The 13225-nt window shown below is 51.1% G+C and overlaps 4 protein-coding genes across 4 annotated transcripts; 1 reads left to right on the forward strand and 3 right to left on the reverse strand.

The window, feature by feature from the left end:
- On the reverse strand, positions 1-4912 carry J7337_011647 (uncharacterized protein; the record flags this gene model as incomplete). Its single annotated transcript, XM_044829183.1, has 4 exons — positions 1-317; positions 381-3924; positions 3981-4386; positions 4809-4912. 4 exons carry the CDS (start codon positions 4910-4912, stop codon positions 1-3), a joined length of 4371 nt encoding a protein of 1456 aa, XP_044675858.1.
- A 2455-nt stretch (positions 4913-7367) lies between these two features.
- On the reverse strand, positions 7368-8054 carry J7337_011648 (uncharacterized protein; the record flags this gene model as incomplete). The annotated part of the gene is made up of 1 exon (XM_044829184.1): positions 7368-8054. One exon carries the CDS (start codon positions 8052-8054, stop codon positions 7368-7370), a length of 687 nt encoding a protein of 228 aa, XP_044675859.1.
- A 491-nt stretch (positions 8055-8545) lies between these two features.
- J7337_011649 (uncharacterized protein) lies at positions 8546-11225 on the forward strand (the record flags this gene model as incomplete). Its single annotated transcript, XM_044829185.1, has 3 exons — positions 8546-8727; positions 8822-10676; positions 10755-11225. The coding sequence occupies 3 exons, from the start codon at positions 8546-8548 to the stop codon at positions 11223-11225; spliced, it is 2508 nt and encodes an 835-aa protein (XP_044675860.1).
- Positions 11226-11568: 343 nt separating this feature from the next.
- Positions 11569-12696, reverse strand: J7337_011650 (uncharacterized protein; the record flags this gene model as incomplete). Its single annotated transcript, XM_044829186.1, has 1 exon — positions 11569-12696. The coding sequence occupies one exon, from the start codon at positions 12694-12696 to the stop codon at positions 11569-11571; it is 1128 nt and encodes a 375-aa protein (XP_044675861.1).
- Between the last annotated feature and the right edge of the window lie 529 nt (positions 12697-13225).

Raw genomic sequence — 13225 nt, forward strand, 5'->3', positions numbered from 1 at the left:
CTATTTCTTGCCCTTCTTGCGACCTGGCACGACCTTGAATCCCGCGGCCTGCATGCTAGCATCATCGCGAGGACTAGTAGCAACTGCAGCAGCACTGGTCGAGCTTCCCTTCTTGGCAACTTCACTCCAACCGCCCCCGTTTCCTCCCTTATTGTCGGGCTGCTTTTCGACTACTCCACGTTCAGCGAGCTTCTTACGGCGAACAAACTCCTCGGCAAAATGACGGCCATCCATGGTGGTTGAGTTGGAGTAAACAGCATCAGCAATCAAGCCAGTGTCGAGGGGCAACACGTCGAGGGCAGCTTGGAAGGTGGGAACTAGAGGATTCGGTTAGTTCAAGTCAAATAAGGAATCAATCTACACTTGTCAAAGGGACTTACTATCAATAGCACCAGTGATGCCCCGGGAGAGCTCCCGGTTCACCCACTTGTTGAATTCTTCCATAGCAGTGTTGCCGCCCTCGGCTTTGCCGTTAGTTGACGCAGCTGGCTTAGAAACAGACCTCACAGGAGAGGTCATAGGCTTGATGGTTGTTCCGCTGGCGGATCGGCTTTGAGACGAGGGGCCAACGGGTGCCTTGATCTTGCCACCGGCACCAACAGTTGCCCACCCGCTTCCAGGGGGTGGTGCGGCGGCGGCCGCCGCAGATGCAGCATTGGTGAGTGTAGACTGGCCGGGTTTCCCAGCGAGGTTGGCATAACTCTTTGATACGCTAGTCGGGGTTCCGGCCTGTGAGCTCACCTGCTGGCTTGCCTTTTGCTTTCGAAGCTCCTCCTCACGTTGGATCTCGGCGAGAGTCTTCTTGCTTGAGGCTGAAGCTGAGGGGGTAGAAGTAGAAGTGGTTTTGGAGGGTCCGGGCTTGGACCAAGGGCTGGCAGAAGGAGCGGGCGAACCGTGGCCCCAGGTACTGGTAGCAGGCAGGCCAGCATTGGCAACGGCAGCAGTTTTCTCTCTGAGTGCTGCAGCCTCTTGCTCAAGAATAGCCTTCCTCTGAGCAGCAGCAACCTCTTCAGCCTTTGCGGCCTTTCGTGCCTCAGCTTCCTGAATCTCCTTCAGACTGGGTCCCTTGTGTCCTTCAGCGCCGTGGTCTTTGGCCCAAGGAGCCAGGGGAGGTGGCTGAGCATTGACTGATACGCTGTCAGGAGTTCCGGTCTGAGAGCGATTATACTGCTCAGGTAGGTTTGAGCGAGCGCGCTGAGCTGTGGGAGCCGGAAGTGGAGTACCGGTGGACGTAGGGGGAGGGAAAGGCATGGGCATATCGGGCTCTACTGGCTGAGCGGCGGCGGCGGCAGCAGCAGCCTGAGTCTTCTGGACCTGTTGAGTCAGAGACAAGGCATCCTCAGCTGCCTTCTTCCGAGCAGATCGAGCAGCCTTGCCAGTTAGAGCCGGGGCCTCTATGGGCCGTTGGGTTTCTTCAGTGGCGACCTCAGAGGTAGGGGAGGGCTCCTCAATTGATTCCTCACCGTTGCCCTCGATATCCTTAGCCGCCTGTTCAGCCTCGAACTGCGCTCGGTAGGCCTTGAACTCTTGAAAGCGCTCCTTGAACCCCTCGGAATCTTGCTCCAAGTTATCGGTGTCCGGAAGACCAGCGCGTGCCGCATCAGCGGCAGGGGCGCCAATAGGTTGTGGAGCACCAGAGCCTTGCAGACCAGCAATCACCTGGCGTTCGTTAGTTGTGAGAGTGTTTAGGTCATCATCTCTGAAGGGATCGCCGTTTCCCGAACCCGATGGCATGTTTGCTTGACTACCGACCGGTCCAGTTCCGTCAAAAAAAGCTCCGGAAGGTGGCATAGCACCGATGGGTTGCTGGTGAGGCATTCCGATGGGGTTCGGGGACGAAATGCTACCAAAGCTTGGTTGGCTCTGCAGGCTGTGCGCACTGGAGTGATGCTGGAGCATTGGGCCAGGGAGAGAGAACTTGGACATAGCTTGAGCTCGCATGACAAACTCGCGCTGCTGTACCATGAGATACTGCTCTTCTTGCTTCCGTCTTTCCAAATTGTTCTGTTCTTCAGCCGTAAGAGTGCGTCCAAAGCTAGGGAACACACCACTTAGAGGAGGGACCACTCCACTGTTACCCTGGGGAGAGAAAGGACCAGCTTGGGTAGGGGGACCATGAGGGATACCAATCTGAGGAACCAAGAATGGCTCTCTCGAGTTTCCGATACGTCGGATGAGCTGACCCAGGGGTTCAAATTCCTGATCCTCGACTTTCTTTACACGGAGGTCGGGGGTGAAGAAGTTGGCCTTGTACCAATCATTCATCTCAAGTCCTGTGAAGGGACCCTGGACATGTCCAGAAGGATCGAGGTATACCCATCTCATGCGATCTGGCATGACCATCGTGCGCTGGGCCTGAGTTGTAGGAGGCTCAGTGCTGCCTTGTCCGCCACCAAACGGCAGACCACCACCGACGGGGGTAAGGGATTGAGGAGCAGTTGCAGTAGTGGTGGGATGACTGGGTTCCCCAGTGCTAAAGATACCTTGTGCTGGGGAGGCTTCAGGACCCGGGAAAAGTGCTCCAAACACACCGCGATTAGCTCGCATGGGACTATCGCCCTCGCGAAGTGGTACGCCAAAGTTTGTTCGGCCGATAGCGCCGAGAGGGTTGCTCTGACGTAGGTCGGGCAAAGAGTCGGAGAGGCTATCATGCTCATGACTCTGCATCTGTGCCTGCATTGCGGGAGGGAAAAGAGAACCCATCTTGCTGCCGCGGCCTATGCTTCCTGTCCCAAGACCACCAGTGCCGGCAGGTCCAAAGACATTGTTTAGGTTGGACAGTCCAGGCGACTGGAGGTCGCCCATGGGACTAAAAAGAGAAGCACCAAATGCAGCACCTAGATTGGGTCGTTCACGATCCGGAGTGCCAATTCCAGGATTACCAGAAGCGGGCCAACCTGATAAAGTGTTCAAAGAAGGGTATGCCTTGGCGCCAACGCTCGAGGTCTGACTACGATCACCTCCATCGTAGCCACCAAAACCACGACCGATCGAACCGAAGTTTGCAGGGCCATCGTGAAGGCTTGCCCCATGAGTCTTGTCGTCATTGGTATCGATCTCATCATGACCTTGTCGGTCAGCAGGAGGACTGCGGTAGGGATTAGTCTCGGAGGGGCTGACAGGGCCTTCATCACCATGTGATCTGAGATTCAGGCCTGCCATGCCGAACTCGCCAGCAGACCCCTTGACTGGAGTTCCTAGGGTTCCTGCTCGGTTTACTTGCTGAGACATCCCACCAGCGTCAGTATCCTGAGCTCCGCCAAGAACCGCGCTGCCAGATAGAGTATCATCACCAAATGGATCGGTGTCGGTTCGAGGACGAGACCGCCAAGACTGCTGATTGAGAGGGTTTTGACCCTCAGCTGCCTTGCCACTAAGGTTATCCGAGCTGTCCTTGGGAATGAGATGAGCCAACCTGCTCCCACTAGCGGCACCGCCAACACGTTTGTCACCAACGGCAGGCGAAGTTGGCAGAGCGAAATTACCAAAAGCTCCTACACCAGGTGTCGTCTGGTTGGAAGGTGGCCAAATGGGATTGGCCCCCCCGATACCGCCCGTATTGGAACGCATCAGATTACCAAAAGGAGGGAGTTTTCCAGGAACGTCACGGAGAACGGCCTCACTGTCGGACTCGTCGGCTTCAGCCTCTCTGAGATCAGTTTTGCTGCGCTGAAGCCAGTAAGACGGATCGTCACGAGAGAAGCGATTAGCAGTGGGAGATGCTAAAGCACTTCCACCAAAGGGATTGGATTCGATAGTCTCACGTCGGCGAGTCCCGGGTCGTGTAGCTGATGAAGGTGAACTGACGCCGAAAGTATTGGAAGTGCCCTGGGATAAAGATGCTTTACGTCCATTTGCGCCACCTTGGTGGGCGTCTTTGTTTTGGGCCGGAGGTTTAAGCGGCGAGTTTATCTCATTGAAGGCCTACTAGTGGTTAGCACAAACTTTGAGCACCTCCGACAGTGCGGGGGGCAGCACACCTCCTTCTCCTCCAACGACATATCCTGTAGTCCCATTGGAGTTGAATCTCCAGAATCATCCCAGCACGCGCCAGGTTCCTGTGGAATATGATTGTCGTTGCTTTTACCCCAACCTCTAGGAGGATGTCCATTCATCTGGCCAGGATTCCACCCCGTGGCAAATAGACGAGTCGGGTCGTCGGCTAACCGTTGTGGACGGTACATCTCTAACAGATCCTCTTTAGTGTACCGCGCTGGTGGCAGCTCATATGTCGATGGAGATGCAGACACAGGGCTTTCGGCGGTGGGATGCTGAACTGCGTGATCCGTCGAGGGCGGCGGCTGCGAAGAAGGCTGACCCAAAGGAGTTGTAGAAGATCGTCGTAAGGTAAGAGTTCCATTGGTAGAGCGGCCATCTCTCCTTGCCCTGAGACATAATTAGTGATTGTTCGTGAATACCATACGTAGTTTGTGGAAAGTGCATGACAAGTTGTGGCGGGCCGTGCAACAGCAACAGGCAATTTCGCGATATTCACAAGTGGCATGCGGTTCACTAAAACCAAGACAAGCACACTTGCTTTTCTTAAAGCCAGGGCAAAAGGTGTCCTAAGATTCTCAAGCGCCCATCGCGACAAACAAGCCAAGCGCTGCGCAGCACACAAGGTATTGCACACCACAACCACAGGCTACACGCGGGGCACTTGGGGGACACGGTATGCAGCACAACGTCCACCATGATACCAGGTCCAGCTACCCAAGGCAAAGAAGGGTTTCGACAAAGCCATTGTCTCCGCTGAAAAACCACCGAGGAAACAAAGCAGTTCAGTAAGAACTAAAGTGAATACTAACCAGTCTCCAGAAGTAGCTCCTCTTCCATCAGCTCTTCCTCCCCTGGAATTGGCGTTTTGGCCAGCGGCAGCCGAGGCAAAGCTCGAGGGAAGATTGGTCGGCATATTGATTAGCAGTTCGGAAGGACGGTAGTGAGTGTGAAACGTCTTCGTCGTTCAAGGTCGAGGGCGCGAATGTCGATGGTAGATCGATTCGGGATGGATGATGCAAGTGACAGCTGAGGGATAGTGACCAGAAGCTGTACTGTGACTAAGGAGGCTTGTTGGCAAAATTGCTGGAGCGAACGCGCAACAGTAATGCAAAAAGCTTTAGTTCAATGTAAGGATACGGGAGCACAAAACGCTGCTTGAAGCGGTAGTCCAGAGACAAAGGCGGAAGGCGATGCGGTCTGCGATATCGTAAACGATAGTGTTAATTGTTGTGATCGGCGGGGGAGCGCGACGTGAAGGCTTTAGTAGGTTGATGTTTGTTTTTCGAGGATACGACTAGAAGAGGGTTTCGTGTGATGTTGCGGTGGTGATGTAAACGCTGTGGTTTGAGTGACCTTTAAACGGGGCAAGGAAAAAAATCGAGTGGAAGGGTTTTGGGGAACCATTTATCAGATAGTGAGGTACCAAAGTTTACAAGTGGCCATACACTAACCCTCAGGTTACAGCCTACTGGTGGGTTCATCAAATAGCACTGTCCTTGTCATCTAGCCACCTAACTGGCAGCTTCTGATTAGTGGGGTTAATTGATACTAAGTTAGGTACGGTGTTACAGCCCGCTCTAAGAACTCAGAGTGGCAGCTACACATGGAGAGCTACGGCCGAGAATTTACCGGCATACACTGCTAACTTGCATATTGAATTTCAGGGCTGGATCCTAAACGAAAATGGGGGCAAACTGCAGAAAGCCATTGAAGGCTGTCCACTTCGAGTTTTGACATTTTGTCATCAGGGCTTGATCTTGAGAAACTGGTCGAACTAGATACCCGACTATTGGCTACCAGCCGAATGGGTCAGGGGATTCCATTCGATGCATCGATCAATATCTAACCTCGGTATGGACACCGATTTGAAAATTGGGCTAATTAACTATTCGTCTATTCAATGTGGCAAAGACCTAGCACTTCACCATCGAAAAATGGTACCTCAAGGTATCTCATGGAACCAGAGGAACACGAAGGTCACGTGTCGTCACACATTAAGGGACTGTACATACGGATAGGACATTCTTAGATAGGGCACGTCACACGGAACACGTTAAAAACCGCGACGCGTTCTCCCTCCCAGCAAATCTGAGCTTGAAACTCGAATATGGGCTTTAGCCTTTGTCAAGCATGCACGCCACCAGACACAATTCTCAGCTACATGTACTCGGTACATAGAGATGCCTTACTGAAGCCTACAGGTTACCTTAGCATAGGTACCTAGGTAGCTGTGATGATTTGTAGCGCTCTATATCAGGGAATGTATACTCCGCAGCATTGTTCTAGTGGTGTAACTATAGGGCTTCATACAGTTGGCCAGAAGCGAAGCGAAACTATTACGCTGTGCAATTTTGTTCGAGACGTCCTGGGACGTGCAAAGGACTGGAGGTCCAAAGAGAAGAATATCGTATCAACAACAAGGTAGTATGACTCTATTCTGCATATTTAGAATATAGCAAGATCAATGTGAGCCAACTGAAACTTATAGATGATTCGGAGGTCCTGGTCATTATATTCCGATGCATTTTTGTCGTGAATCTTGCAATGACATTTGCCTAGGTACCTTAGACAGCATCAGGTATGGGCTCATTTCTTTGTTGCCCCATGAGGCGTGGTGTTGGGCTGAACTCTCTGAGTCCGCCTCGTCTGATATGTCATCCGAAGACTGTCTACCGAGACGACGATTCCACGCCATGGCTCTATCAAAGGTTGTAGAGTGGATCACTAGACTCTATTTACAGATGTGTCGCATTTCGCAGTGCCTAGTTTACAACACTATTCGTGTCAGCTTGTACTCTAACCATTATCAATGCACTCACTCCCCCCCAGTGAGAACTATTGATGAGCGTTGGTTACTGAATAATATTCGAACGTACTCTCGTGGTGGTATCTGACTGCCGCGGAACAACTTCGGTTCACGCTGGCATTGGCGATGTAAGTAAATGCAGCCCTGCAAGTTCCAGCACAGCTGTTGTGGTTTGCGAGAAACCCCTATAGAAACTTGAGCTACCGATGTGTAAATATCACAATGCAGTCAATACTAACATTGTGTATCTTGAACCTTGACACTCTTCGTCCCCTCATAAACGTGGTATCATGACGCCGGAAAAGCGAGACACAGGCGTTTTCGCGAAACTCTATGTGAAGGGATAGGCACATAGTCTTTCGCATACAAGAGTAGTTGGTAACACCAAGCCTACCTGGCCACGCCCACCGGGGTGCGTAAGTACCCACTTCATGATGCTTCTACCATCACGTTGTTGATTTGTCTCGATTTGAATGCTCAATGAGCAATAGGAGGCATCGACGTCATCCATAACGCCCCGCATAGCCTTGTCCCTAACTATGATCCCGAGACTGGAAGGTGCTCAAATATTCGACAGAAAATGTGCTTTGAACTTCTTGTTTGCGCGATCTGCCGCCCTTAACATCATCTGATCTCCGAGAACTTCGCAAGCAAACTTTTTGGTTGGCCCGCTCTCGCCATCAGAGGCTCCATCGGCGATCGGTATTTCGATTCGAAAAATAGTGCCTTCCTTGGGAACAACCTTGACCCCTCTTTTCTTGGTTATAATCTCGAAGACAAACTTGCGATCGCGGACGACAACACCTTGAATGCCGACTCGACTGGGGCAATGGCTTCGAACAACTTGAATAGGAGCACCATGAAACTCAGCGCTGGCTAGTTTCGCTGCTGCACTGGGCCCTCCAGTCGAAAGATCGTTCCCAAGTAGCTCTCGAGCATATCCAAGCCACATTTGACTCAGAGGCTCATAGATGTGATATTTTTGGCCATCCTTAGGTATGTCATGAAGGCCCAGGCTTCGCTTCTCTCGAGACGATAGCGGCTTGGGTCTCTGCTTCTGCTTCTCCTTTTTATCTTGGCGAGCTTTTCGACGTGCGGCTCGCGCGTTGATTGTGGAAGGTGGAGGAGAGGTTGGTCGCAGGATGAGCGAGCGATGCTGGATCTTTTCCGAGTATATGCGATTCACGCTGTCGGGGGAATGCGCTCTGGCGAGCAGATTCTGCGTGGCCTGTTGTAGTGCGCTGGCCATGGTTGATGAGTGACACTGATAGCTACCTAAGGTACTTATTAGTAACTTGAGTGGTTCATGCTATGTCGAAAATCAAGTACCTACTCCGTAGAAAAAAAGTGTTGGGCGGAAATATACCGCGATTCCGAGCTTTGTGCAGGCAATTTTCTGGGGAAATGAACGGAACGGTCCAAGCTTCAGGCTTCAGGCTTCACATGCCGCTCGGCAGAGTCAAATGATGCCTGCCCCACTCGGCCAATCCCGTCTTGTCGCAACTTGGATCTTCCATTCAGGATACATACCTTAGGTTTACCTTACCTTACTTGTCATAGTAATGAGCTGCAGTGCAATCAATGCTCTTGGAATCTGTATTATAATAGCCGAAGCTGCCTCGGACAGTGACGTGACCCTGTCTGTCACTTTCTGGCGATGAGAAAGAACGGTTGAACATCAATTACGCGCGCTCTACTCCGTACTCAAGAAGCTTAGTCTTCTCCAAGCCAGTATCCGCCATGTCGCATAACGAAGACGCGGTCGATGCGTCGGCCAATTCGGCTCCTGACCTTCAGATCTTGGGTGATGAAGTAACCCTCCAGCCCAGTGGCTATGTTGAGCCGCCACCCAAGACTATTCCCGAGGGAAAGGAAGAGGCCTTGATGGACAAGTTTGCCTCATTCCGCTCCGAACCTTTCCAGTAAAGTGCCCTACCTCATCATCGCCGTGTCCATTCTCGCACATATTGGCCCCTGCCAAACACTTCGACTCAAACTGACGAAATCTACTTTCAGATTCCTTCGCGAAGTGTCATTATATGTGTCTGGTCAAGGATGGCGAGCTTACGATCGCGTCATTGGCCAGCCTGTCTTCTACTCTGGGTTCTCAGAGAACATGAAGAACATGGTCCTCTCAGCTCCTCTTCTTCAGCAAAGAATCAGCCGGCTTGCTGAACACCGTGTGGCTGTTGAAGAGCGCGAGGGTATGCTGCCGAGGGACAGTCAAGACTATGGCGCCAAACGGGCCCATCGACTCACAGAGATCGAGTCAGGTCTTCAAGAGCTTGCGGAGAAGTGGACTGACGATATGATATGCAAGATGGAAAGCAAAGCGTTTATTCGTGGGGCCTACTACTTGACCACTCAGCTATTGACGCGCGCATATCACCAAGGTATCCATGTTTCCAGTGAAGAGGTTTTGCGCCTGCGGAAGGTCGCTGAGGTCGCAGCAAAGAAGAAACAGAGCATCATCTTCTTACCGAGTCATCGATCGCACGTCGATTACGTCTCTCTGCAGCTCATTTGCTACCGCTTAGGCCTTACGTTACCTGTCGTGGTCGCAGGGGACAACTTGAACATCCCAGTCTTGGGCGAATTCCTTCAGCATGCAGGAGCCATGTGGATTCGAAGGGCGTTCGGCGATGATGTCCTCTACACCACATTAGTCCAGTCATATATCGATACACTTCTTCAAGAAGGCTACAACTTCGAGTGCTTCATTGAGGGTGGACGCTCTCGTACAGGGAAGTTGCTACCTCCAAAGTTTGGTATTCTTAGTTTTGTACTCGATAGTATTTTATCTGGGCGTGTTAAGGATGCTATCATATGCCCTGTCAGCACCCAGTACGATAAAGTTATTGAGACGGAGGGTTATGTTACCGAGCTTCTCGGAATGCCCAAGAAGAAGGAGAATCTTGCTGACTTTCTGAGCGGCGGATCTTCCGTCCTTTCATTACGCTTGGGTCGCGTGGATGTCAGGTTTCATGAGCCTTGGAGCTTACGAAAGTTCTTGGATGACCAGCTATCAAAATTGCCCAGTGTACCGCGCGGTCTCGATACTGATCATCAACGTCCAGAAGTCCGAGCAGTACGAGAGAAACTTCTACGCACGATGGGCTATCAGGTTCTGAGCGATATCAACGAAGTGTCTGTCGTGATGCCTACAGCACTGATAGGGACTGTTCTTCTGACACTCCGTGGTCGCGGAGTGGGCAAGGAAGAATTGAAACGGCGAGTTACATGGCTCACAGAACGCGTACGTGCAAAAGGTGGGCGCGTGGCCCATTTCGGCAATGCACCTCTGACCGAAATCATCGAACGCGGTCTCGAGGTTCTCGGTAAAGATCTTGTTGGCGTGGTCGAGGGTCTTGCTGAGCCTACATACTATGCTGTCGACCGCTTCCAGCTGTCATTCTATCGCAACATGACGATCCATCTTTTCATTTACGAGGCACTCGTCAGTGCAGCAATGTATTCGAGGGTTAAGGGGGGAGGAGGGCCCCAAATGCAAGACATGCCATTTGATGAGCTGAAAGAACAAGTATACTTTCTTTCGTCACTGTTTCGAGGCGAGTTCATCTTTTCTAATGAGGGTCTTGACACCAATCTGGATCGGACTCTGCGAGGCTTGGAGGCAGACCAAGTTATAAGGATTGACCGCGACGCAGAGGGCAACGTCACAATGGTTGGTCTTTCGGACCAGGAGAGAAGGGCCGGAAGAGAGAACTACGATTTTTACTGCTTCCTTATATGGCCTTTCATCGAGGCTACTTGGTTGGCAGCAGTCTCTCTGATGGGTCTTACTCCCCCCCTGGGCCAAAATGGAGAGATCTGGATTGAACAAGGCAAAACACACAACAGCGCACAGTTGGTAAGTCTTCATACACATGTTTCACTGGGTCATGCCGGCGTGTTTCCCATCAGTTCATTTTGCTCACAAAATATCTAGCTCGGCAAAACACTTTATCATCAAGGCGATCTCTCGTATTTTGAAGCTGTCAATAAAGAGACTCTAAAGAACTCGTATACACGCTTCGAACAAGACCAACTCCTCCATGTTGTTAAATCAAAAGACTCAAAGATTCCTCCGCGTGTGCAGCTTGACGCCTCCTGGCGAACTCCTCGCGATCCCAAGACCGGCGCGCTGCTAGCGGAGGGCAAACTTTGGGGCTTTACTGAGAAGATCGCCAAATCACGACGTGAAGGCAAAAACCGTCGTGATGGCGCCACGGTTAGCAGCCGTGTGCTCCGACTTACCGATGAGCTCGGCCGTAAACTTTGGGAGGAAACAGTGGAGGGTGAACGCAGCGGGAAAGCCAAGGTCCCTAGCAGATTAAACAACGAAGAGAAGGAAGCTTTTGGCAAGAGTATCAGGCAAGTAAAGAAGAAAAGAGAGGAGAGGGCTCGGGCTCATCTTTAAGCCACGGGAGAGTTCTGTCCAGTACATCTTCGAAGGGCCATCCACGACCAGTCTTTTGATTAAGTGGCCTTTTGGAGCTACAGCAACATATTTAGCAACTGATACGAATTTATACATATATATCCAGTCAATACAATAGCATGCTTCCTATCTAGCCCCGGGAGCAAGACTTCAAACCAGAGATAGGATGCCAAGATAAACTTACAAACTGCTACTCTAAACTTACACTAACTTACTCAAATCATTTGTATTGCTTAGCTAGCCCCATGTTATAGGCTCGTATTTGAACAGTTGCGGTCTGTTTGGGTATACTCTTTACGTTGCATTTCTCGTATTACAGTGTCTATGGTTCCTTAGGCTCTTGGGGCTTGAGGATGATATTGTCTATCAAACGGACCGCCGGGCCTCCACTGAAGCCCAAGTCCTCGTCTTTCTGAGCCTGCTCCACTGGTAACATCTTAATCGCTGCGCTCATGACTGCTCCGCGCGATGGATCAACCTCATCGATTTCCACTAATGTTTCTGGGTCTGCCAGAGATATGTAGTCAACCTCGAAGAGCACACGTTCTGTGGGAGGAAGCGTGGACTGGCGGGATGCTGTAGCATCGATAAAATTGTGTGCAGCACCAAGAATTTCTTCTCTCTTGCGCGAAGCCTTAGTGTTGTATACTTCGGCAGCGGAAAATAGTGCATGGGGAAGCACTGTAGCAACAGCTCTTCGTCTTGGGCCAAGATACACATTCCGAGAACTCAAAGCAAGGCCATCGAGCTCACGTTGTGTGGGTTCAACGACAACCTCCATGGGCAGGATGAAATCCTTGACCATTCGACGGATAACAACTGTTTGTTGGACGTCCTTCTGACCAAAGTACACACGCTCGGGCTGGACAATATTGAATAGCTTTAAGCACACTGTCGCAACACCTCGGAAGAATGTTGGTCTGCTGGCACCCTCCAATACTTCTCCAACAGGCGTGATTGTAACAAAGCTTCCTTTACTATTGACTTCCTGGCCTGGAAAGCCGCTGGGGTACATCTCTGGTGTCGTTGGCGCAAACACAGCAGAGATGCGACCCAAGTTTCCTCCATCGTCTGCAAGTTCCCTATCCAGTGCAGCCAGCTTCTTTGCGTCTTCGTCCCAGGTGACTGGATATGATGATAGATCTTCTTGTATGCCAAATTGCGCCGGATTGACATATATGCTCACGACAACATGATGATTCTCCTTGGCAGCGGCGCGTATCAACGCCAGATGGCCCTCGTGAAGAGCACCCATAGTGGGCACGAGGCCGACTGATCGGTGATTCACGACATGAGGGTTACGCCAGCGACGTACAGCTTCGACGGATCGGAGGACACGGATCGGAGACTTGGCCAGGGTCTCAAGGCGGGAGGAAGTCGAGCAAGAGGAAGCTGTACGGATGGAGGTCGCAAAGGGTGAGCGATGTCGGAGGAAGCGTAGAGGAAGCATTGTGTTGACAATTCGAGAATTCAAGTGGTAAGAAATAAAGAAAGGAAGAAAGTTTCAGTCAATGCTGAAATACACCATCGTTAGTGGGCGCAGTAAACTCTCGTGATAGTTTCTGCCGCGGAGTTTTGAGGACGGTTTGAGTCGGAATTCTTGGTGGAGTTGGAGATGGCAGGGGTATTGTATCTTTTTTGGAGTTGAGGTCGGGGGCATGTGAAAGTCGACTACCCTGTACCCTTCCATTTTCTCCAGTGCAAAGCGACATCGACTACGTTGGCGATACTATAGAAAATGAAATTCCTTATAAGTCTCAGTCGTGTATCAAGACTTTCTAATTGATGGCGGCTGGGGTAATCATAGATAACACTTCATGTTGAGAGTGATAATCATGGACATGTTAAGTCGCTTCTCTCGGCTCTCAAAAGTAGACGAAGGCGGCCAGAAGTTCCGCTCCAAATATCGATAAGTAATCTTCGAATATACGGGAACAAACATAGGTAATAGACGTGACGTGGGGAACTGATATTGTTTT

Source organism: Fusarium musae, chromosome 9 (assembly GCF_019915245.1).
Source record: "Fusarium musae strain F31 chromosome 9, whole genome shotgun sequence".
NCBI classification, from domain to species: domain Eukaryota; kingdom Fungi; phylum Ascomycota; class Sordariomycetes; order Hypocreales; family Nectriaceae; genus Fusarium; species Fusarium musae.